Here is a 24,722-nt window from a genome sequence, read left to right as displayed (position 1 = left end):
AAGAAAACTGTTGCTGATAGCAACCAATCACAGCTCATTTTTCATCTTTTAAACAGCTCTGGGACAGCGTGGCGAGTTTTGAGTGGCGACTTTTGTGTTATGAATTTTATGTGGCAAGGTTGGTGTATGTGTGGTGAAATGGGTGCTGAGGGTGGTATATGTGTTGAAGCACGTGGTAGGGCGCATTTTAGCAACTGTACGGTATATACTCTTTGTTGCCATTACTCTCATTCTTTAAGTCCCCCTTGTTCACATCTGGCAGCTGTCAATTTGCCTCCAACACTTTTCCTTTCACTTTTTCCCCCATTATGTAGATAGGGGCAAAATTGTTTGGTGAATTGGAACGCGCCGGGTTAAAATTTTGCCTCACAACATAGCCTATGACGCTCTCGGGGTCCAGACGTGTGACTGTGCAAAATTTTGTGGCTGTAGCTACGACAGTGCAGGTGCCAATACATACACTTTTTCCCCATTATGTAGATAGGGGCAAAATTGTTTGGTGAATTGGAACACACGGGGTTAAAATTTTGCCTCACAACATAGCCTATGACGCTCTCGGGATCCAGACGTGTGACTGTGCAAAATTTTGTGGCTGTAGCTACGACGGTGCAGATGCCAATACATACACATTCCCCATTATGTAGATAGGGGCAAAATCGTTTGGTGAATTGGAACGCGCAGGGTTAAAATTTTGCCTCACAACATAGCCTATGACGCTCTCGGGGTCCAGACGTGTGAATGTGCCAAATTTTGTGGCCGTAGCTGCGACGGTGCGGATGCCAATCCCGGACATACATACATACACACACACCCACCCACATTGAGCTTTATATATTAGATATATATTAAAAGTTTACGTTTTCTGTTAATAATATCAATAAAAATAACGTACAACAGGATTGTTAGAACAATAGATGACCCAGTTCTTGTATTAATATAGCTATTTACTTGTTTCCTTCTGTGGAAATGTCTGTTCTCTCTGGATCTGGAGCCCCCTTGTACTCTTTAGACCAGTCAAACTCTGGGGAATCAACTGGCTCTGGATTCTCAAAGGAAAGGTATATAAATCCTTCATCATCAACGCCAACTTCAATTTCATTTGTGCCTGGAGGTTTCAAATACATTTAAATGCAATATAATGAGCCAACAGATAATGACATAGATATATATTGGTATATATTGGTCCTGGCCAAATAAAGGTGTTGAGTTGAATGATGAAATATAATTTTACTTTGTGGCTGTATAAAGGAATACAGGGCGCCCAATAGGAGAAAATTGAGCTCAAATTCATTTGAAAACATACAGTGCCTTGCAAAAGTATTCGGCCCCCTGGAACTTTTCAACCTTTTCCCACATATCAGGCTTCAAACATAAAGATACCAAATGTAAATTTTTGGTGAAGAATCAACAACAAGTGGGACACAATTGTGAAGTTGAACGAAATTTATTGGTTATTTTAAATTTTTGTGGAAAGTCAAAAACTGAAAAGTGGGGCGTGCAATATTATTCGGCCCCTTTAACTTAATACTTTGTTGCGCCACCTTTTGCTGCGATTACAGCTGCAAGTCACTTGGAGGATGTCTCTATCAGTTTTGTACATCGAGAGACTGAAATTCTTTACATTTTGCATCTTTATGTTTGAAGCATAATATGTGGGAAAAGGTTGAAAAGTTCCAGGGGGCTGAATACTTTTGCAAGGCACTGTATTATTACAATAATTAGCTCTATTTAGAAAAATTTAAAATATAAATACATCGTGGGCTTTACTACCCTAGGACACCACCAAGTAAGAACATTTGCGCCTTTCTCATAACTAAATAACTACATATTTAGCTAATAAAGGGTTTTTTGGGGCTGAGAAAAAAAAAAACACATGGAGTGACTGCAGACTACTGAATCGTGATAGTGTGCAAATAATTGAAAGGCCCACTGTGTGTTCTGGTTTTCAATGGAACAGTACATTGACTTCCATAAAACCTTCCAAACCTGGCTTTGTTACAGGAACCACAGGATCACAAGGTGTGGATGCAGCGCCAGGACCAGAGGTGTTAACAGCAAGAACACGGAACTGGTAACGCTTATCTGTTTCCAAATCAGAGATCTAAAAAAAAAGATACCTGAAGTCACATATACATCTTATTGATTTGATTTATGTATCAATTTACAGCTTATGGACATAACTTTCAGAATAGAAAAAGTGGAGTAACTTTATAAGCATATTTTGTTACTGATATTGCAGAAGTCCAGTGTAACAATCTTAATTATAAGCTAGAACTGGTTGTCCCTAGAGTGTTGTCCCTGGAAACAGTCAACAAACTTGGTGATGAAGATTAATTCTGTACCGTATGTAAACTTTGAGGCAGTGTTCAAAAGTCATGTTACACACTACTAAAATGAACTCCATTAATACAAATTGTACCCTCATATGTGTGTCAGGTATGGGATCCTCATTAATCCTCTTCCAGTCTCCAGAACCTTCTTCAGAAGCCTCTACTAAGTAACCAGTGATTGAGCTGCTGCCTGTGTATAAGGGGCTTGTCCAATGGAGCATCAAGGTGTTATCTCTCACCTCTCGGCATCTGACATCATATGGTGGACCTTAAATAGAAACACACAAGTTTTCCAAGTAGGGCCAGCATGTGTCAACCATTTGAGGCAGTGGGACGCCATACTGTATCCCGAAGAGATTCTTCTGTCACGCCCGGATCCAAAGGTTCGCGAATGCACTGACGGAGATCCCTGGGGCTAATAGGGCCAGTGGGTGAAGGGATGCTCAAGGAGAAATGAATGGTAGGTAGGACTGAAGATGTGTTGTGCTAAGGAAGTGCAGAAGTCCTGTGCCCAATCCCACGTGTTACAATTTGATGAACTTGAACTGACTAGTAAATGTTTGCTTATTGCAATAAACTTGGTGTTCTCTGAGTTGTGTACGGCACCTCCTGAAGATGGAGGCCTGGAGAAAGAGATGGCCTGTGGATTACAATTGAGTGTGATGCATCCCACACCTAAAAGCACACTGGGACCTGGACACCAGGGCCGCATCGATAATGGGGCAATTTGAGCCGTCAGCTCAGTCCCTGAACAGAGGGGGTGGAAGCGCGGCGCCGCCCCCTGCAGTCAGTCAGATAACGTGCCATGCAGCCAGCACCTACAATTTAGCATCGCCCTCTTCATGCTGGTGCTGCGGTAGCGTGCTAGCGTGCAGAGCCTTGTAATTGATGAGGTCACAGGAGGGAAGGAGTCAGGGCTCCCTGATCATGTGACCCCTGTCTACTCCCCTTCTGTGACCTCATCACAGGTCCTGTGCTTATCAGCCGTCGGTCTATCGATCATCTCCATCACTGCTCTGCTATCTTCTCTACCACAGGACCTGTGATGAGGTCACAGGAGGGGAGGAGTCGAGGTCACATGATCAGGGGCCTCAGTGTACTATGCAAAACTCTGCTGTGCTGCGTGCTGAATAAGGGAAGTTTTATGTGTGGGTTCAGGGGCTTTTACAGGGTGGATGTAGCAGAGCCACATGTGTGCGAGGTGTATGGTGCAGAGCCATGTGTGTGCGAGGTGTACGGAGCGGGGCCGTGTGTGCGAGGTGTACGGAGCAGAGCCATGTGTGTGTGAGGTGTATGGAGCGGAGCCGTGTGTATGAGGTGTATGGAGCAGAGCCGCACGTATGCGAGGTGTACGGAGCAGAGCCATGTGTGTGCGAGGTGTACGGAGCAGAGCCATGTGTGTACAAGTTGTACAGAGCGGAGCCGCACGTGTGCGAGGTGTACGGAGCGGAGCCGTGCGTGTGCGAGGTGTACGGAGAGGAGCCGTGCGTGTGCGAGGTGTACGGAGAGGAGCCGTGCGTGTGCGAGGTGTACGGAGAGGAGCCGTGCGTGTGCGAGGTGTACGGAGAGGAGCCGTGCGTGTGCGAGGTGTACGGAGAGGAGCCGTGCGTGTGCGAGGTGTACGGAGAGGAGCCGTGCGTGTGCGAGGTGTACGGAGAGGAGCCACGCGTGTGCGAGGTGTACGGAGAGGAGCCACACGTGTGCGAGGTGTACGGAGAGGAGCCACACGTGTGCGAGGTGTACGGAGAGGAGCCACACGTGTGCGAGGTGTACGGAGAGGAGCCACGCGTGTGCGAGGTGTACGGAGAGGAGCCACGCGTGTGCGAGGTGTACGGAGAGGAGCCGTGCATGTGCGAGGTGTACGGAGCCCTGTGTGTATGAAGTTTACGGAGCTGAGCCATGTGTGTATGGAGTGGAACAGAGCCGTATGTGTACGGAGTGGAGTCGTGTGTGTATGGAGCGGAACTGCGTGTGTGCAAGGTGTACGGAGAAAAGCCGCATGTGTACAAGGTTTACTAAGTGGAGCTATGTGTGTACAAGGTGTACAGAGTGTGGCCATGTGTGTAAAAGGTGTACAAAGCAGAGCCACATGTGTGTATGAGGTTTACGGAGTGGAGCCGTGTGTGTGCGAGGTGTACAGACCAGAGCCGCGTGTGTAAGGAGCGGAGCAGCATGTGTACGGAGCGGAGCCGTGTGTGTACGGAGTGGAGCCGCGTGTGTGCGAGGTGTACGGAGCAAAGCCGCATATGTATGAGGCTTACGGAGTGGAGCCGTGTGTGTTATGATTGGGTCACTGAGGAGGAAAGCAAGACCAAGCTAAGCAACAGAAAACCAGAGAGGTTGGTAACTAAGCGGATTGCAGACCCCTGATCCTATCCACACAACTAGCAGTAGCCGTGGAGCATACCTACGATGATTCTAGACGCCTCGACACAGCCGGAGAACTAAATAAGCCTAAAGCAAGAAAGGGGTAATCTAAACTGCCCCAGAGCAGACCCCAAAGGAATAGATAGCCCCCAAACATATATTGTCGGTGAGACAAGATGAAAACACAAACGCAGGTAGGAAAATAGACTGAGCAAATGATGGGGCCCACACTAACTAGACAGGACAGGAAAGGAAAGACTGTCTGCAATCACGCAAAAAACCCTGCAAAAAATGCCCAACACGTCTGATAGAAAAAATACTGAAGTCACTAGACTTCGCCCACTGTATCAGCACTCTGGTATATTCTGAAAGCAGAGCAAAAAGAGGCCAATCTAATAAGGGACAAAAACAAACTGGCTCCACAAACAGTAACATAAGGATGGATATTCAGCTCAGCCCCAGCCGGGGCTGGCTGACCACACAAAACTGAAATAGACAAAACCAAATCAAATGCGAACAATAGCAAAAGAACACTAAGCTTGAGCATGCAGGGACTGAGCTGGAAACTAAGCCCTCAGGAGGCAGGAAAAAAATCACCAGCAGGGATAGAGGGAGTCGGCTGTCTTAAATCCAGTCAGAAGTTCCAGATCTCCAGTCATCCTCCTCATTATCAGGTGGCAGGCCTCTGTTAATTAGATCAGCTCCATTACCTCCAGTAACCACCAGAGGGAGGCCAGGAAGAGAACTCGCGACCCCTCTATCAATATAACAAGCTCCACTACCTTCACTAGTAACCAGAGGTAGGCCAGAAAGCGAATTCACAACACGTGTGTGTGCGAGGTGTACAGAGCGGAGCCGTGTGTGTGAGGAGCAGTGTGTGTACAGGGTGTACGGAGCGGAGCCGTGTGTGTACAGAGTGGAGCTGCGTGTGTACAAGGTGTATGGAGCAAAGCCGCATGTGTACAAGGTTTACGGAGTGGAGCCATGTGTGTACAAGGTGTACAGAGCGTGGCCACATGTGTAAAAGGTGTACGAAGCAGAGCCGCATGTGTGCGAGGTTTACAGAGAGGAGTCATGTGTGTACTGAGTGGAGCCGTGTGTGCGAGGTGTACAGAGTGGAGCCTCATGTGTACGAGGTGTATGGAGTGGAGCAGCGTGTGTACTGGGTGTACAGAGTGGAGCCGCGTGTGTACAGGATGTACGGAGCGGAGCCGTGTGTGTACCAGGTGTACGGAGCGGAGCCTCATGTGTAGGGGTTGTACGGAGTGGAGCTGTGTGTGTATGGGGCGTACAAAACGGAGCCCTGTGTGTACGAAGTGTACGGAGCTGAGCCGTGTGTGTGCGGAGCAGAGCCGCGTGTGTATGGAGCAGAACCATGTGTGTACGGAGCCATGTGTGTACAAGGTGTACAGAGCGTGGCCACGTGTGTAAAAGGTGTACGGAGCAGAGCCGCATGTGTATGAGTTTTACGGAGTGGAGCCATGTGTATACAAGGTGTACAGAGCGTGGCCACGTGTGTAAAAGGTGTACGGAGCAGAGCCGCATGTGTATGAGTTTTACGGAGTGGAGCCATGTGTGTACTGAGTGGAGCCGTGTGTGTGCGAGGTGTCCAGAGCGGAGTCGTGTGTGTACGAGGCATAAAAAGTGGAACCGTGTGTGTATGAGGTGTGCGGAGCCATACGTCTACAAGGTGTATGGTGGGGAGCATCCATACCTCCCAGCGGGACAGTCCCAATTTTGAGAGAGAGTCTGCCCCAGCCGGGAGCTTACTTTTCCCGCGGACACAGGAGTACATGGCGGAGGCCCGAGGAGCACTTTAAAATTCGCACATGACGTTCCACCGGAAATGACGTGCTAGAAGCTGACCGGAAATGAGGTAATTTCAGGAAGAGATTGTGACGGAACCATGGAGGCACTTTGGGGAATGCTTCAGATCCATCACCGCCGGCCATGTGAGCGGATCATGATATGTCCTGGATCAGGAGCATCAGGTGGGCACTACAATGGGAGCCGGGCTGCTATAGTATCTTTATAGAATATTTCCTTCTCTCTCCTTTCTTTCTCTCTCTTGTAATGTCACGTGTGACTGGATACTCCTCCTCCAGCAGGGCGAATTTCTATGACACCCATGACCCTGGATACACCGCCTAAAGTAGGTCGAATTTAAACAATGAAACGTGCAGCCGGATACACTGCCTCCAGCAGGCGAATTTAAATAGTTACACATGTATCTGGATACACCGCCTCCAGCAGGGCGAATTTACAGAGATAAGGGAAACACCAGGGAAACCGATACGTGGAGACCTCCTGCACTCCCCTGAGTCAGTGTCTCTACACTCCTGACGGTCCCTAGGCAGGTTCCGCACCTGGTGACGAGCAGGATACCTAAAAACCCTAGCTCGCCCAGCACCTATCCCTTTCTAATGAATTGGACGGTGCAGAAACTAATCCCATCACTGCACTAAAACACACATAAGGAGAGTTATAAACAGGGAAAAACCACTTAGCTTTGCTCTGTTGCTATTGCTCCCAGCAACAGAGTCCAGCACCTGAGTGCAGCTTTCCTCCTGAATAGCTGTTACTTCATGAAAGCTTTGTCAGAGCTGCAAGGAACTCCTCACTGTTGCTCCTTCCACACCAGGACTCTGACTGAGCTGCAAGGAACTCTTCTCTAGCTCCTTCCTCCACCAAGGATGGTTGGAAATGACCAATGTCACCAACAGTGAGTGAGACCACCTGACTCTCCTTTATAGGCAGGAGCCAGAGCAATCACACCTGCTAGTGATTCCCGTGTAATAATACTAGCCACCACCGGGGGCAAAGCTAGAACTAAAGACACCACTGTGTAATGACCCTAATGACCGGGGGCAAAACTAACTTTAAGCAACCAGCTTAAAGAAAAAAAAGGTTACATGTGCTTTTATCTGTCACAATCCTGCATGGATCGTGACATCTCTAATCTTTCTTTTTTTCTTTCTCTCTCTTCTTTCCCCTCTTTCTTTCTCTCTCTAATCTTTCTTTTTCTCTCTGCTTTTTCTTTCTCTGTTCTTCCTTTCTCTCGCTCTGTTCTCTTTCTTTCCCCTCATTCTTTCTTTCTTTCCTCTCTTTCTCTGTTATTTTTCTCTCTGTTCTTTCCCATCTTTTTTCCTCTTTATCTGTTCTTTCTTTCTTTCCCCTATTGCTTTCTCTCTTTCTGTTCTTTCTTTCCCCTCTTTCTTTCTCTGTTTTTTATTTATTTCCCTCTCTTTCTCTCTCCCTCTCTGTTATTTCTTTCTCCTCTTTCTTTTTTCTCTCTCTGTTCTTTTTTTCTGTTCACTCTTTCTTTATTTCTCTGTTTCTTTTTTCTTTCTCTCTGTTCTTTCTTTCCTTCTCTCTCTATTCTTTCTTTCTTTCCCCTCTTTCTCTCTGTTCTTTCTTTTGCCCTGTTCTTTCTCTTTCTTTCCCCTCTTTCTTTCTCTCTGTAATCTTTCTTTCTTTCTTTCTCTATCTAATCTTTATTTATCTCTCTGTTCTCTCTCTGTTTTTCCTTTCTTTCTCTCTGTTCTTTCTTTCTTTCTGTTCTCTTTCTTTCTATTCTTTCTTTCTCTCTCTCTGTTCTTTCTCTCTCTGTCTTCTTTCTTTATTTCTCTTTCTTTCTCTCTCTGTTCTTTATTCCCCTCTTTCTTTCCCTCTCTGTTCTTTCTTTCCCCTCTTTCTTTCTCTCTCCCTCTCTGTTCTTTTTTCTGTCACCTCTTTCTTTCTCTCTCTGTTCTCTTTCTTTCTTTATCTGTTGTTTTATTCTTTCCCCTCTCTTTCTTTCTCTCTCTGTTCTTTCTTTCCCCTCTTTCTTTTTCTCTCCCTCTCTGTTCTGTCTTTCATTCCCCTCTTTCTTTTTTTCTCTGTTCTTTTTTTCTGTCCCCTCTTTCTTTCTCTCGCTGTTCTTTTTTTCATTCCCCTTTCTTTCTCTCTCTGTTTCTTTCTTTCTCTCTGTGTTCTTTCTTTCCCCTCTTTCTTTCTTTCTCTTCATTCTTTCTTTCTCTCCCTGTTTTCTTTTTTCTCTCTCTCTGTTCTTTCTTTCTTTTCCTCAGTACCAGTCAGTGTGCCCACAATACCGATAGAATAAGAGGGTTAGGAAACTTGGTGGCATTAGTCACATTGAGCCTTTCATACTTTTTACTGGTGTATAATCGTATGCCCTGAGCACCCCCATAAAATGGGCCAGCCCCAGACAACAGGGTACTAACAAATCACTATTACTATCAGTCCAAGTGGACAATTATATACATAAAGCTAATGATGTCCCTGTGCCAAGCAGTGCAGAGGATCAGAATACACTGAGGAGACCAGAGCAGCGGGGTATGGTGAGAAGAATTATATGGGGCCCATTATGCTGTATTAAGTAATATATAGTGCCCATTATACTGTATGAAGTAATATATGGGGCCCACTATGCTGTATGAAGTAATATATGGGGCTCATTATGCTGTATGAAGTAATATATGGGGCCCAATATACTGTATGGAGCATTATCTGGGGCCCATAATACTGAAAGCAGTAATATATGGGGCACATAATACTGTATGGAGCATTATGTGGGGATAGGGGATGACTTTCTGTTTGTTGTGGATCTGACTGCAGGGACCTACATGATCCTGGGAAACATAGCTTTGAAGAGCACCATGTAAATGAAGCTGTGGTCAATCATACGCACTCTGGCGCCATTCACATGTGGCTCTTCAAGTAACTCCTTTAAGAGAGTGTTGAGGGGACGACAAAGTATAGCAAAAATTCACTGATTGGGGCTGATGATTGTTATAGTTTGTGGGCTGGTGGGATTTGTGTGGCAAAGGTGCATTTTTGTCCCAGTCCGGCAGTCCAGCCCTGTGCCAGGCCTACCATTGCCATTAATGGCCCTTGTTCTGGATACTTCTGTGTTGTTCTTGTATGTGCGTGTGATGGCGCTGACATCCTTGTGTTTGGACACCTTTTTTTCTATTTATCTAAATCAAAATGTCCACTATTGTACTCAGTTTTACATATAGATATAAAAATTTACTTTGTGTGGGGTGGGGCGTCATTTTGCTGCTCGCCTCAGGCAGCAGAGAGGCTAGGTTCACCCCTGCTGGACACTGTTTTCTTGTACAGTGTCAGAGCATAATCGGACAGCACCTCGGTCACGACTACCGCTCTCAGCCACTTTACACTATCTCTTCAAACATGATTTAAAGTTTGGCAGCTAGGAGCACCAGGGAATAAAGGCTGCACTATTTTTGGCTTTGTTCACCATTGACTCACTGATTTTTGAATGAAAGGAAACTCAATTTCATTGGATAAGTGACTATAAGTAAAGCACAAAGATTCAGTTTGTTCTCTATAGTATTACCTGGCTCAGGCATTGTCCATTCCTCGCACTTAAAAAGGTCACTTGGCTCAGACAACTTTCCAACACCCGCTGAATTCAGAGCTCTAGCACGGAACTCATAGAAATGTCCTTCAGTGAGACCTGTTACCTTGTGTGAAAATACATATATTATAATAACACAAAGGTGAACAATAGGTCACACATACTGTACAGACAGTAAATGGTACCTTATACATGGTATTCGGAATTGGTTCATTATTGACGTCTTTCCAAGAAACATCCTCAGAATCATGTAGATCAAGAAAATATCCCAGAACTTCTCTCCCTGCTGTGAATTTTGGAGCATTCCAACTTATTGTCATTTCATCTTTCCCACAACTCAAGAGGGTAAAATCAAAGGGAGCCGATGGACAGTCTATGAAGTTATAGATTTAAGGTAGTTGGTTTACAAATTGTAATTGTTAAATGAGCTACACAACTCAAAACATATTTACCAGAACTCCTATCTGAAGGTAGTATATGATTATAGGGCAAAAGTTGAGTAGGTTTTGTAAATAAAAATAATTCAAAACTAAGTATCTCCAACTTCACTATCTCTGTTCTCTATTTCAGCCATTACATAAGGTAGCATAGAAGGCTTTTGCAATGGTATCCCTTGTTCTTATTAGAACGAGAACATTATAGCGTCAGAAAGAAGTTAGCAAAACCACAAAGGAACATATATGGAAACAAGGACTAAGGGAACATGTATGAAATAAATCGCAATATGTGTTAAACGTTAGATTCCACAAAGTATACTCCTTTTGTTCTGATGAGTTTGACCACATAGTGAAGGCAAAGCAGCCAACAAATTCTCAGCTCCTCTGGGAGATCCATTAAAACTTTTGGAATGTGATTACAGGAACCAAAAGCTGGGTTCATACTGCATTATGGCAGCCCATAACGCGGTGTAACGCAGCCCGTTAACGCTGCCATTAACCCCTATTATCAGGCGCATCGCTAACGCATGCCATAATCGGCATGCGCTAGCGATGTGCTGTCATTCTGTGATGGACCCTCGGATGCAGGCTGCAGTGTCTGAGGGTCCCTTACAGCTAGCGCAGATGAAGCATCTGCGCTAGCGGTATAGCTTAATGCGATCGCGTTATGCTATAGCGTTAACGCAACCCGTCAACGCTATGCATTGAACGGGCTGCCTTAACGCAATATGAACCTGGCGCAACTACCTAATGAAGCTGCTTGAAACAAAGCCAGAGGGTTTAAAGCTATCATCAGTGTAAAGGAATAAAAAGTTTAACACACATTCTGCTTTGTTTTATGCTTGTCTCTTTACTCCTTGTTTCCAAAATTTTGCTGCCTTCATTCTGAATCTACAATGTGCACATTCCAATAATAACAATAAAAACCACTGCATGAACAGGTGTGGCCAAACCAAACTTTTGACTTAGCATGCCATCAATCCCTCCACCTCTCCGCGATTTTCGATTTTTACATTTTTTCCTACCCTTCTTCCAAAAGCCGTACATTTTTATTTTTCCATCTACATGAGGACTTGTTTTTTTGTAGTACAAGTTGTACTTTTGAATGACACCATTCATTTTAAAGTGTGATACACTGGAAAGCAGGAAAAAAATTCCAAGTGCATTAAAATTGGAAAAAAGGTAAATTTCACAGTTTTTTTTTTAAATTTTTTCAGCCTGCATCAAAGTCAGGGACATGATATATGACGTAAATGTGCGTCATGTGTCGTGAAGGGGTTAAAGCAGACAATGCATCACAAGGTTTGCAGGAACAATGACCCCGAGTCCTCTTTTTCATGCTGATTGGCATCTCTGTCCCTGAGTGTCAATTTATATGTCAATTTTTCGAGTGTGAGTTCTATCCGTGTTTTTCACAGATAGAAGTCAGACCCATTGACCTACCTGATGAAAATCGGATCAAAAACACTGCTGAGACTTGGACCATGTTTTGCTTATTGGAAAAATGATGACTGATGTCTGAATGAGGCCTTACACTGATTAGGGAAATGCTGTCAATTAATGTTTGGTGGGCGAAGGGAGCCTCAAGCTCAGGGAATATGGAGAACTTCACAGCACGTACACAGCATTGAATGGTCTGTTACTTACAAATTGCCTCATTTACATTCAGTGGGTCAGATATGGGTGATCTTTCACTAAGCCCAGCTTCATTTACTGCTTTCACAGAGAACTCATAGTCTTTTCCAGTTTGTAACTGAGGCACAGTAAACCTGCATACAATTGTTAACAGATTAAAGTTTATAGAAATGTTGTTTTACAAAATAGATCTACAAATACATTTTCTGTGGTCAATCTAATGTAGGATTTTACTCCTTAATATGATGTTTCCCCCAAATAAACCATTGGATAGACCCATTCAGTAACATTAAAGTGTATATACAGAAAAAGAACAAATAAGTTAATGCAATCTAGTTCCTAGGTATCCCCTTGGTGCCTCAGGAGAGCACCAGCCATTTGTAGGAGCTCATTGCTAGACTCGGTCCCCTTGAGTCCTTAATACCGTGTGTAATGTATAATAATTAGATCTGTCTCTTTAAGCAAGCCAGACTTATGGGACTTGGGGGGTGGAGACAGGAGGGATGAGAAGGGAAGTTTCAGTTTCACTTCTGGTAGCATGGGAATGCAAGTGTTATGCTGTGTGCTGGAGGACGAAGAATAAAAACAGTTTAATACCTTGAATTCTTCATAACGTGTGGATATTACAACTGGCGACGAGGATGGGATATAATCACCTACTGCTGTGAGTACGGAATATATTTTACCGCTTCACACGCCAGCACCACTGAGAGACTCTATCATGGCTGACTACTTGCACACATTCCCACAATTTGATATGACTGATGTCATTAATCTCTCCCATAACTGGAGAAAATGGCTAAACAGATTTGAGAATTTCCTAGAAGCCATGGACATAAAGGAGGAGAAAAGAAAGAGAGCTTTGCTCCTGCATTGTGCAGGCACAGGAGTCTATGACATATACAGTATGTTACCTGCAGCAGAAACAGACACATACAGCAACTGCACTAAAGCTCTCACTGGCTATTTCAACCCCAAACAGAACATCAGATATGAAAGATATAAATTCAGGATTGCCAAGCAGCTTCCAGAAGAGTCCATAGACACTTATGTCACACGGCTGAAAGAGTTAGCACATGGATGTGCCTTTACAGATGTAGATGATGAAATCCTAACTCAAATAATTGTCACCTGCTCATCTAATAACCTAAGGCGTAAGGCTCTGCAGCAGGATATCTCTCTACATGATTTGCTCAAAATGGCCCGTGCTATAGAAATAGCAGATCATCACCGGGTACCGTAATGGAAAATGGGGATAAATTAAATGTGCATAATCTCAAACAGAAAAATTTACCAGACAAACAAGCCCAGAAATAGAAGAAATGTTATAGATGTGGACAGGATTTCCCTCACACCCAGAACAAATGTCCAGCTATGGGACAAACCTGCAGTAAATGTGGAAAAGGGAATCATTTTGCAGCTGTTTGCAAATCAGCGCACTACAAGCCTCCGCTGCCTATGACAAAATCTGCAGATGTAAAAGTGATAAATCAGGACACAGAAGAAATGTCTGCGACTGAGAACTATGTGTTCACTACCTCTGTCACTGGTTCAGTACAGTCTCCCTGTGTTACACTCTCAATCTGCAACACTGACATTACCTTTACAATAGATACAGGAGCTTCAGTGGATATCATAGATGGCACTACATATGAACAATTGAAAACAAGGCCAGTCTTACAACAAGTGCAGACTAAAATCTTTCCTTATGGATCTAAAACACCTCTAGCTATAATGGGACAATTTGATGCTGAAATTAGATATAAAGAAAACAGGCAGAAAACCACTTTCCACACATTACAAGGATCGGGAGGCTGTCTTCTCAGCTATCACACTGCCTTGGAGCTAGGGCTCATCCAGATTATTCATACCATAACTGACCCTGCGGATATGGATGTACAAACTATGGTGAACAGCTTTCCCTCCCTATTTAGTGGTTTGGGAAAACTAAAGGACTCTCAAGTACACCTTCATGTCGATGACAATGTTCGTCCAGTAGCCCAGCCTCACAGGCGTATTCCATTTCACCTGAGACAGAAGGTAGAAAAGGAACTCCAATTGCTCATGGATGAGGACGTTATTGAAACTGTTACTGGTCCCACTCTGTGGGTCTCTCCACTTGTGGTAGTTCCAAAACCAAAGACTCCTGATCAAGTGAGACTGTGTGTTGACATGCGCCTGCCCAACACCGCTATCCAGAGGGAAAGACATATCTCACCTACGATTGATGACATTATTCATTTATTAAATGGAGCCACCGTCTTCTCAAAGCTCGACCTCAATAAGGGATATCATCAATTAGAACTGAGTCCAGAGTCCCGATACTTGACCACATTTTCCACCCATGTGGGCCTCAGAAGATACAAAAGATTGACTTTTGGAGTCTGCTCAGCAGCAGAAATTTTTCAGGATGCAATAAGGAGTGTCATTCAACACATCCCAAATGCCTTTAATTACAGTGATGACATATTGGTTTTTGGTAAAACTCAAGCTGAGCATAATTGTGCTCTATATGCTATCTTCGAATGTCTGCTTTCTGCTGGACTCACTTTAAACAAAGAGAAGTGCGAGTTTGACAAGGGTTCATTAGAATTCTATGGTCACATCTTCTCGGCAAAAGGAGTACAACCAGACCCCAAGAAAGTGGAAGCTATCAGAACAGCCTCAATTTCACAGGATGCCAGTGAAGTGCGTTCTTTCCTTGGAATGGCAAGTTACTGTGCTAGATATATTCCGAATTTTTCAACAATCAGCAATCCACTACGGGAACTTACCAAACAAAGTTGTATTTTTCAATGGTCTCAAGACTGTCTGGCCTCTTTTGAAACAATTAAAAATGAACTCTGCTCGACAACCACTATGGCTTATTTTGTTCCAGCCCTTCGAACTGAACTGATTGTGGACGCCAGTCCCGTGGTACTGGGTGCTATTCTAGCGCAGTACAATGATAACAATCAAAATCCTCACATCATTTCTTATGCAAGTAAGAGTTTAACAAACACTGAAAGAAAATATTCTCAACCTGAAAAAGAAAGCTTGGCAGTTGTCTGGGGATGTGAACACTTTCACTTATTTCTCTATGGAGCTCCCTTCACCATTGTCACAGATCATCAAGCACTTCTTACAATTTTTGGAAATCCCAGAGCTAAAATGCCTGCACGAATTGAACGATGGGGCCTACGTCTACAGGACTACAACTATAAAATTGTTCACAAACCTGGAAAATACAGCAATCCGGCTGATTATCTTTCAAGACATCCTACTAATGATGATATACCTGTGCATTCCTCCATTGAAGAATACCTACGTTTTGTTACAGATCATGCCGTGCCAAAAGCACTTTCTCTTGATCAATTTATAAATGAAACAACAAAAGACAAGACACTCTGTGCCCTAATACAAATCATCCAAAATCGAAGGTGGCATGAAATTCAAAAGGAAAAATTTCCTGATTCTGAGATTGATCTGAAAGAGTTAAAACTATTCTCAAACGTACATGAGGAATTATCAGTCACTGAAGAACACCTCATTCTTCGAGGTACCAAACTAGTTGTACCTAAGACTTAGTCATACAGATAGCACATGAAGGTCATTTAGGAATTGTTGGCACAAAGAAGTTACTCAGAGAAAAAGTGTGGTTCCCAAATATGGATCACTTGGTGGAAGAAAAGATTAGACGCTGTTCTACTTGTCAATTAATCACTCCATCATCAAACTTAGAGCCATTACAAATGTCTCCGTTACCCACTGCTGTCTGGGAGGAAGTGGCAGTCGATATATATGGACCATTGCCAAATGGCAAATACATTCTCGTAACAATTGATGAATATTCTCAATACCCTGTCATTTCATTTATCTCTTCAACATCTGCTAATAATGTCATACCAGAGCTGGACGACATTTTCTCGGCATATGGTATTCCAAGAGTGGTTAAAACAGACAATGGACCTCCATTCAATGGACATGTGTTTACACAATTTTCTGAATACTTGGGATTCAATCACAGGAAAATCACACCTTGCTGGCCGCAAGCCAATGGAATTGTGGAACGTTTTATGCGCACTCTGGGGAAACGTATCAAGGCAGCGAGTCTGGAGCACATCCCACTGAAACAGTCATTATACAAATTCATGCGTAATTACCGCAATACGCCACACTCCACTACTAATGCTGCTCCAGCTCATTTAATGTTCAGCAGAACCCTGCGTATACATCTCCCTGATGTGACCAGCCATCCCCGACCGAGTGACTCCTCAGTGAGATCCACAGATTTCTCCAACTAACAAGCCATGAAACGTTATGCAGACAGAAGGCGAAGGACACAGTCAAGTGCCATCGAAAGAGGGGATGTCGTGGTGGTACGTCAAAGACCAACCAACAAGACCTCACCTGTATATGGTCCTGCAAAATATTATGTTACTAAAAGGAAAGGCAGCATGATCACAGCTGAACGAGATGGACACTCCATAACGCGAAATTCTTCATATTTTAAAGTCATACCGCAGAATGATGACAATGAACTCTCTTTGGTGGAAGATTTGATATCCGATGGTGGAGAGGACCAACAAGAGGTAGCTGGTCCATCAATAATGAACCCTCTCAATGAGCCCAGACGTTATCCTACACGAGAGAGAAGAGCTCCATCGAGGCTTATTGAAGAAGTGTAACTACAGTTTTGTTTGTTTTGTTTTTTTTTTTTTGTTTGTTTCTCTGGTTTTGGAATTGAACAAATAAGACAAAACGGACATATGATTTCTTTGGACGTTTTCATGTTGTTGCATTTATCAGTAATATGGGTTATTTATAGTAAAAAAAAAAAAGGGGATGATGTAATGTATAATAATTAGATCTGTCTCTTTAAGCAAGCCAGACTTATGGGACTTGGGGGGTGGAGACAGGAGGGATGAGAAGGGAAGTTTCAGTTTCACTTCTGGGTAGCATGGGAATGCAACTGTTATGCTGTGTGCTGGAGGACGAAGAATAAAACATATCTAAAGTTTAATACCTTGAATTCTTCATAACGTGTGGATATTACACCGTGCAGTTCTGATTGTACAATGGGAGGTAATCTGGGTGTTCTCATTACTATTGCATCATAAAGTCATATTTCTTTGTCAGACAGTAGGAGGTCCTTAAAAAACAACGGCAATAAGAGCAGCACCCATACACATCACAGTCATCCGAACCCGTTGGAGGACTGACCATCTGTTGTGTATAGGTGCCTCCCCACTCACTCCCGACAAATAATCTCTGTGGAGAGAAGGAATCGGGAGCTGGAGTTATCAACTCCAATAACTGGGGGGAAATAAACCACTGCCAGATGTGTCTGACAGCAGCCTTCTCCCTTCTGGCAATTGAACACACATGAATGTTCCACCAAGCCAAGCATTACTCTTTATGGGGAGTTGGCAAAATTAGTTGACTCCGGAATTGAACTGAACGTTCTGCCGTTAGCTTCCTCATGTGTATGGCCAACTTAAAGAGGCCCTGTCAACAGATCAAAAATGGTTCATTTTTGCTCTTTTATTATTCCTGCTGCTCCCCTGAGTATTCCACTTTCTTTTTAAATCTGCAATATGGTTCTAGAAATATGGTCCTTTATGTTTAGTGCAAGTTTGTATGCTTCTTAAAGGGAGACAATGCTCACAGGATTTTCTGGGGGCATCTTCAGGTAGCTCTGCATCATTATCCTGTGAGCAACTCCTCCTTGTAAAGACCATAAAAGTGCCTACAAAATTAAAAGGCTCATACCTCTGGAAACGTATGGCGGATTAAAAAAAAAAAAAAAAAAAAAAAAATTATATATACACACATATATATATATATATTCAGGGGAGCAGCAAGAATAAAATAAGAGCAAAAACTGGACACTTTTGACAGGTTCTCTTTAAGTCAAGCTTCCTATACCTACAGCAATAAGGTGAAGTAACCAATGGCCATATACAGTCATATGTAAAAGTTTGGGCACCCCTATTAATGTTAACCTTTTTTCTTTATAACAATTTTGTTTTTTGCAACAGCTATTTCAGTTTTATATATCTAATAACTGATGGACTCAGTTATATTTCTGGATTCAAATGAGGTTTATTGTACTAACAGAAAATGTGCAATCTGCATTTAAACAAAATTTGACCGGTGCAAAAGTATGGGCACCCTTATCATTTTCTTGATTTGAACACTCCTAACTACTTTTTACTGACTTCCTGAAGCACTAAATTGGTTTTGTAACCTCATTGAGCTTTGAACTTCATAGCCAGGTGTATCAAATCATGAGAAAAGGTATTTAAAGTGGCCACTTGCAAGTAGTTCTCCTATTTGATTCTCCTATGAAGAGTGGCATCATGGGCTCCTCAAAACAACTCTCAAATGATCTGAAAACAAAGATTATTCAACATAGCTTTTCAGGGGAAGGATACAAAAAGTTGTCTCAGATTTAACCTGTCAGTTTCCACTGTGAGGAACATAGTAAGGAAATGGAAGAACACAGGTACAGTTCTTGTTAAGCCCAGAAGTGGCAGGCCAAGAAAAATATCAGAAAGGCAGAGAAGAATGGTGAGAACAGTCAAGGACAATCCACAGACCACCTCCAAAGACCTGCAGCATCATCTTGCTGCAGATGGTGTCACTGTGCATCGGTCAACAATACAGCGCATGCATAACGTCTTTTTGTATGACCAAACAACTCAATCTTTGTTTCATCAGTCCACAGGACCTTCTTCCAAAATGTAACTGGCTTGTCCAAATGTGCTTTTGCATACCTCAGGCGACTCTGTTTGTGGCGTGCTTGCAGAAACGGCTTCTTTCTCATCACTCTCCGATACAGCTTCTCCTTGTGCAAAGTGCGCTGTATTGTTGACCGATGCACAGTGACACCATCTGCAGCAAGATGATGCTGCAGTTCTTTGGAGGTGGTCTGTGGATTGTCCTTGACTGTTCTCACCATTCTTCTTCTCTGCCTTTCTGATATTTTTCTTGGCCTGCCACTTCTGGGCTTAACAAGAACTGTACCTGTGTTCTTCCATTTCCTTACTATGTTCCTCACAGTGGAAACTGACAGGTTAAATCTCTGAGACAACTTTTTGTATCCTTCCCCTGAAAAGCTATGTTGAATAATCTTTGTTTTCAGATCATTTGAGAGTTGTTTTGAGGAGCCCATGATGCCACTCTTCATAGGAGAATCAAATAGGAGAACTACTTGCAAGTGGCCACTTTAAATACCTTTTCTCATGATTTGATACACCTGGCTATGAAGATCAAAGCTCAATGAGGTTACAAAACCAATTTAGTGCTTCAGGAAGTCAGTAAAAAGTAGTTAGGAGTGTTCAAATCAAGAAAATGATAAGGGTGCCCATACTTTTGCACCGGTCAAATTCTGTTTAAATGCAGATTGCACATTTTCTGTTAGTACAATAAACCTCATTTGAATCCAGAAATATAACTGAGTCCATCAGTTATTAGATATATGAAACTGAAATACCTGTTGCAAAAAACAAAATTGTTATAAAGAAAAAAGGTTAACATTAATAGGGGTGCCCAAACTTTTACATATGACTGTATATTTCCTAAGCAACTCTGTAAGTGAAATGGTATATTATTATTAATTATCATTATTTATTATTATAGCACCAATTATTCTATGCTGCTTTACATGTGAGGAGGGGTATACATAATGAAAAACAAGTACAATAATCACGAACAATACAAGTCCCATACTGATACAGGAGGAGAGAGGATCCTGGGAGGTAAACAGAGTTTAATATTATTTCAATAAATAAGTGAATATGTAGTTAGTACCCTTTTAGAAAAATAGATATATATATGAGTTTGTGTCAGTTTAGTAGCACTTGTGCTCTTGTCCACAGATAAGAGCCCATTCATTATCTTTGTATTATGTCATGCTGACATTCTGCAGAGAATCTTTCAAAAATGGTAATGTCAAAAATGGTATGTTAGACTAATAATGCTGCAAAGAAAATATTCTGTTAGCAGAATTAGCGCACTAGAATCCTCTGTGAAATGTTTTCTTATTAATGTACAAAGGTATGAATAGAAAACCATATGGATGAATGTACCAGTTTTATGCGTTCTTACAAGTTTACTTAATGCTGAAGTTCTGAAGGGCCAGGAAGGGGAACATATATACCAGGATGAGGCAAACACACATTGTGTGTGTGTGTGTGTGTGTGTGTGTGTGTGTGTGTGTGTATGTATATATATATATATATATATATATATATATATATATATATATATATATATATACACACACACTGCTCAAAAAAATAAAGGGAACACTTAACCAACAGAATATAATTCCAAGTAAATCAAACTTCTGTGAAATCAAACTGTCCACTTAGGAAGCAACACTGATTGACAATCAATTTCACATGCTGTTGTGCAAATGGAGTAGACAACAGATGGAAATTATTGGCAATTATCCAGACACCCTCAATAAAGGAGTGGTTCTGCAAGTGGGGACCACAGACCACATCTCAGTACCAATGCTTTCTGGCTGATGTTTTGGTCACTTTTGAATGTTGGTTGTGCTTTCACACTCGTGGTAGCATGAGATGGACTCTGCAACCCATACAAGTGGCTCAGGTAGTGCAGCTCATCCAGGATGGCACATCAATGCAAGCTGTGGCAAGAAGGTTTGCTGTGTATGTCAGCATAGTGTCCAGAAGCTGGAGGAACTACCAGGAGACAGGCCAGTACACCAGGAGACGTGAAGGAGGTCATAGGAGGGCAGCAACCCAGCTGCAGGACCGCTACCTCAGCCTTTGTGCAAGGAGGAACAGGAGGAGCACTGCCAGAGTCCTGCAAAATGACCTCCAGCAGTCCACAAATGTGCATGTGTCTGTTAGAAACTGACTCCATGAGGATGGTCTGAGTGCCCAACGTCCACAGATGGGGGTATAGGGCCAGGATGAGGGACATATATACCAGGATGTGCGGTAGATAAATCAGGATGGGGCCAAGATGAGAGACATATTTACCAGGATGGAGGACATTATATATATACACTCACTGGCCACTTTATTAGGTACACCTGTCCAACTGTGTGTTAAGACTTAATTTCTAATCAGCCAATCACATGGCGGCAACTCAGTGCATTTAGGCATGTAGACATGGTCAAGACAATCTCCTGCAGTTCAAACCGAGCATCAGTATGGGGAAGAAAGGTGATTTGAGTGCCTTTGAACGTGGCATGATTGTTGGTGCCAGAAGGGCTGGTCTGAGAATTTCAGAAACTGCTGATCTACTGGGATTTTCACGCACAACCATCTCTAGGGTTTACAGAGAATGGTCCGAAAAAGAAAAAAAATCCAGTGAGCGGCAGTTCTGTGGCCGGAAATGCCATGTTGATGCCAGAGGTCAGAGGAGAATGGGCAGACTGGTTCGAGCTGATAGAAAGGCAACAGTGACTCAAATTGCCACCCGTTACAACCAAGGTAGGCAGAAGAGCATCTCTGAACGCACAGTGCGTCGAACTTTGAGGCAGATGGGCTACAGCAGCAGAAGACCACACTGGGTACCACTCCTCTCAGCTAAGAACAGGAAACTGAGGCTACAATTTGCACAAGCTCATCGAAATTGGACAGTAGAAGATTGGAAAAACGTTGCCTGGTCTGATGAGTCTCGATTTCTGCTGCGACATTCGGATGGTAGGGTCAGAATTTGGCGTAAACAACATGAAAGCATGGATCCATCCTGCCTTGTATCAACGGCTCAGGCTGGTGGTGGTGGTGTCATGGTGTGGGGAATTTTTTCTGGGCACTCTTTGGGCCCCTTGGTACCAATTGAGCATCGTTGCAACGCCACAGCCTACCTGAGTATTGTTGCTGACCATGTCCATCCCTTTATGACCACAATGTACCCAACATCTGATGGCTACTTTCAGCAGGATAATGCGCCATGTCATAAAGCTCGAATCATCTCAGATTGGTTTCTTGAACATGACAATGAGTTTACTGTACTCAAATGGCCTCCTCAGTCACCAGATCTCAATCCAATAGAGCATCTTTGGGATGTGGTGGAACGGGAGATTCGCATCAGGGATGTGCAGCCGACAAATCTGCGCCAACTGTGTGATGCCATCATGTCAATATGGTCCAAAATCTCTGAGGAATGCTTCCAGCACCTTGTTGAATCTCTGCCATGAAGAATTGAGGCAGTTCTGAAGGCAAAAGGGGGTCCAACCCCTTACTAGCATGGTGTACCTAATAAAGTGGCCAGTGAGTGTATATATACCCAGTATATATACATATATATATATATATATATATATATATATATATACACACACACACACAGTATATACATATGCCTTCACAGTGTTTGCTCCATTAGTCCTAGCTCTCCTTCTCTATCCCCCAACCCCAGTACCTTGTAACCAAATAATCATCTACCCTTCCCTCTTTCCTCCCCACCTGACCTCCTCTGTCCTAATAAAACATAAAACAATCCGCCCACTCTCCTCCCACCTGCTCTCCCTTTCTCAGTTTCTCCTCTCCTCACTGCTGGCGACATATCTCCCAATCTTGGACCCCCACAGCTCATACCTCCCATTACTTCCCCCTCCTACTGCTCACTATCTAATATCAACTACCGCAATCTTTCCAACATAAAACCCATGCCCTTGACGCCCATCCCCCTGCTTCCTCTCTCTGGAGCAATTTGGAATGCCTGCTCTATCTGCAATAAACTTCATGTAATTCATGACCTCTTTCTCTCTCGCAATCTTGCTTTCCTTGGTCTCACAGAAACATGGTTAACACCCTCTGACACTGCCTCCCCTGCTGCGCTGTGTTATGGCGGCCTCCATTTCACCCACACTGCTCGCCCCGGCAACAGACACTGTGGAGGAGTGGGTCTTCTCCTTTCTTCTAACTGCACCTTTAACCCAATTCCACCTCTTCCCTCCCTAATCCTCCCCTCTTTTGAAGTCCACTCTGTCCGAATCTACTCTGCCTCCAACCTTTAAGTGGCCGTCATATACCATCCTCCGGGCCTGACCACTGCCTTTATTGACCAATTCTCTACATGGCTTCTTCACTTTCTTTCCACTGACATCTCCACTATCATCATGGGTGACTTCATCATCCCCACTGATACCCTTCAGTCAACAGCCTCCAAACTCCTGTCCCTTACTTCATCCTTTGGACTTGCTCAGTGGTCCTTCTCAGCAACCCACACAGACGGACATACACTAGGCCTGGTCTTCACCCGCCTCTGCTCTCTATCTAACTTCACCACCTCCCCTCTCCCTCTATCCGACCACCATCTACTCACTTTCTCATCCCTGTCCTCACCAGTCACCCATGTCCAGCAACATGAGCACCCCCGCAGAAACCTTGCACACCTAGACACGCACACGCTCTCTGACTATTCTACCATCCATCTGACTATTCTGGCATCCATATCCTCACTCCATGACACAGACAGTGTCACCGCTTTCTACAATGACACTCTCGCATCAGCTATTGATGCGGTTGCCCCTCTTGTTCATGGCAGCATCCGACGTATCAACAGACAACCCTGGCACAATAACACCACCAAAAAGCTCCGGCAAGTGTCCAGGGTTGCAGAGCGGCCTTGGAAGAAAACAAATTTGCAAGACGACTTCACTGCATTCTAACAGGCAACACTCGCTTTCATATCTGCCCTCACCTCTGCTAAACAGGCCTACTTCACAACCCTCGTATCTTCCCTATCCTGCAACCCTAAACAGTTATTCAAAACTTTTAACTCCTCTGACCACCACTCCCCCCTCCAACCTCCTTAATCTCTGCTGAGGATTTTGCCACACACTTCAAAAATAAGATCGACCAAACAAGGCAAGTCTTCATTGTTCAACCACCACAACCCCTTTGGATACCAGACCAATGCCCAAACCCCATAACCTCCCTATCTAACATCACTGAAGGGGAGCTTAATTGTCTCCTCTCCAAATCGCACATCACCATCTATGCACTCGACCCCATCCCATCCCACCTCCTCCCCAACCTCACCACCACTCTTATCCAATCCCTAACCCACCTCTTCACCCTATCACTAACTTCTGATACCTTCCCTTCTGCTTTCAAACATGCCACAATCACCACTATCCTTAAAAAGCCAACCCTCAACCCAACCGCTATGCCCAGCTATCGCCCAATATCGCTGTTCCCATTCGCTTCCAAACTCCTGGAGCAGCACGTCAATGCTGAACTTTCCTCCCACTTCTCATCTAACTTGCTCTGTGACAATCTACAATCTGGTTTTCGCCCCCATCACTCCACTGAGACGGCCCTGACCCAAATTGCTAACGACCTACTTACAGCCAATGCTAACAGACAATACTCTATACTCCTCCTTCTAGACCTGTCCTCTGCTTTCGACACAGTTGACCACTGCCTCCTACTACAAATCCTCTCCTCCTTTGGCATCAAAGACCTCACCCTATCCTGGATCTCCTCATACCTTTCCAACCGCACATTCAGTGTCTCCCACTCCCACACTACCTCCTCATCCCACCCTCTGTGTTGGAGTCTACCAAGGCTCTGTTCTAGGACCTCTACTCTTCTCAAT

At 43.7% G+C, this 24,722-nt stretch overlaps 1 protein-coding gene across 1 annotated transcript in view; it reads right to left on the bottom strand.

Annotated features, from left to right (window-relative positions):
• MYOM3 (myomesin 3) overlaps positions 1–24,722 on the bottom strand; it is a 310,945-nt gene that overhangs the window by 71,219 nt on the left and 215,004 nt on the right. The window contains exons 16-21 of the mRNA XM_073572698.1: positions 12,165–12,286; positions 10,266–10,453; positions 10,060–10,186; positions 2,420–2,598; positions 1,987–2,101; positions 949–1,105 (exon numbers count right to left, since the gene is read on the bottom strand). Coding sequence (XP_073428799.1) covers positions 949–1,105; positions 1,987–2,101; positions 2,420–2,598; positions 10,060–10,186; positions 10,266–10,453; positions 12,165–12,286 — 888 coding nt within the window. The remainder of the gene's footprint in view (positions 1–948; positions 1,106–1,986; positions 2,102–2,419; positions 2,599–10,059; positions 10,187–10,265; positions 10,454–12,164; positions 12,287–24,722) is intronic.

This window comes from Dendrobates tinctorius, unplaced genomic scaffold, assembly GCF_039654945.1.
Source record: "Dendrobates tinctorius isolate UK_male_01 unplaced genomic scaffold, ASM3965494v1 ptg000007l, whole genome shotgun sequence".
NCBI lineage: Eukaryota > Metazoa > Chordata > Amphibia > Anura > Dendrobatidae > Dendrobates > Dendrobates tinctorius.
Note: the sequence above shows the minus strand (reverse complement) of the source record. Positions and strands in the feature narration are given on the sequence as shown.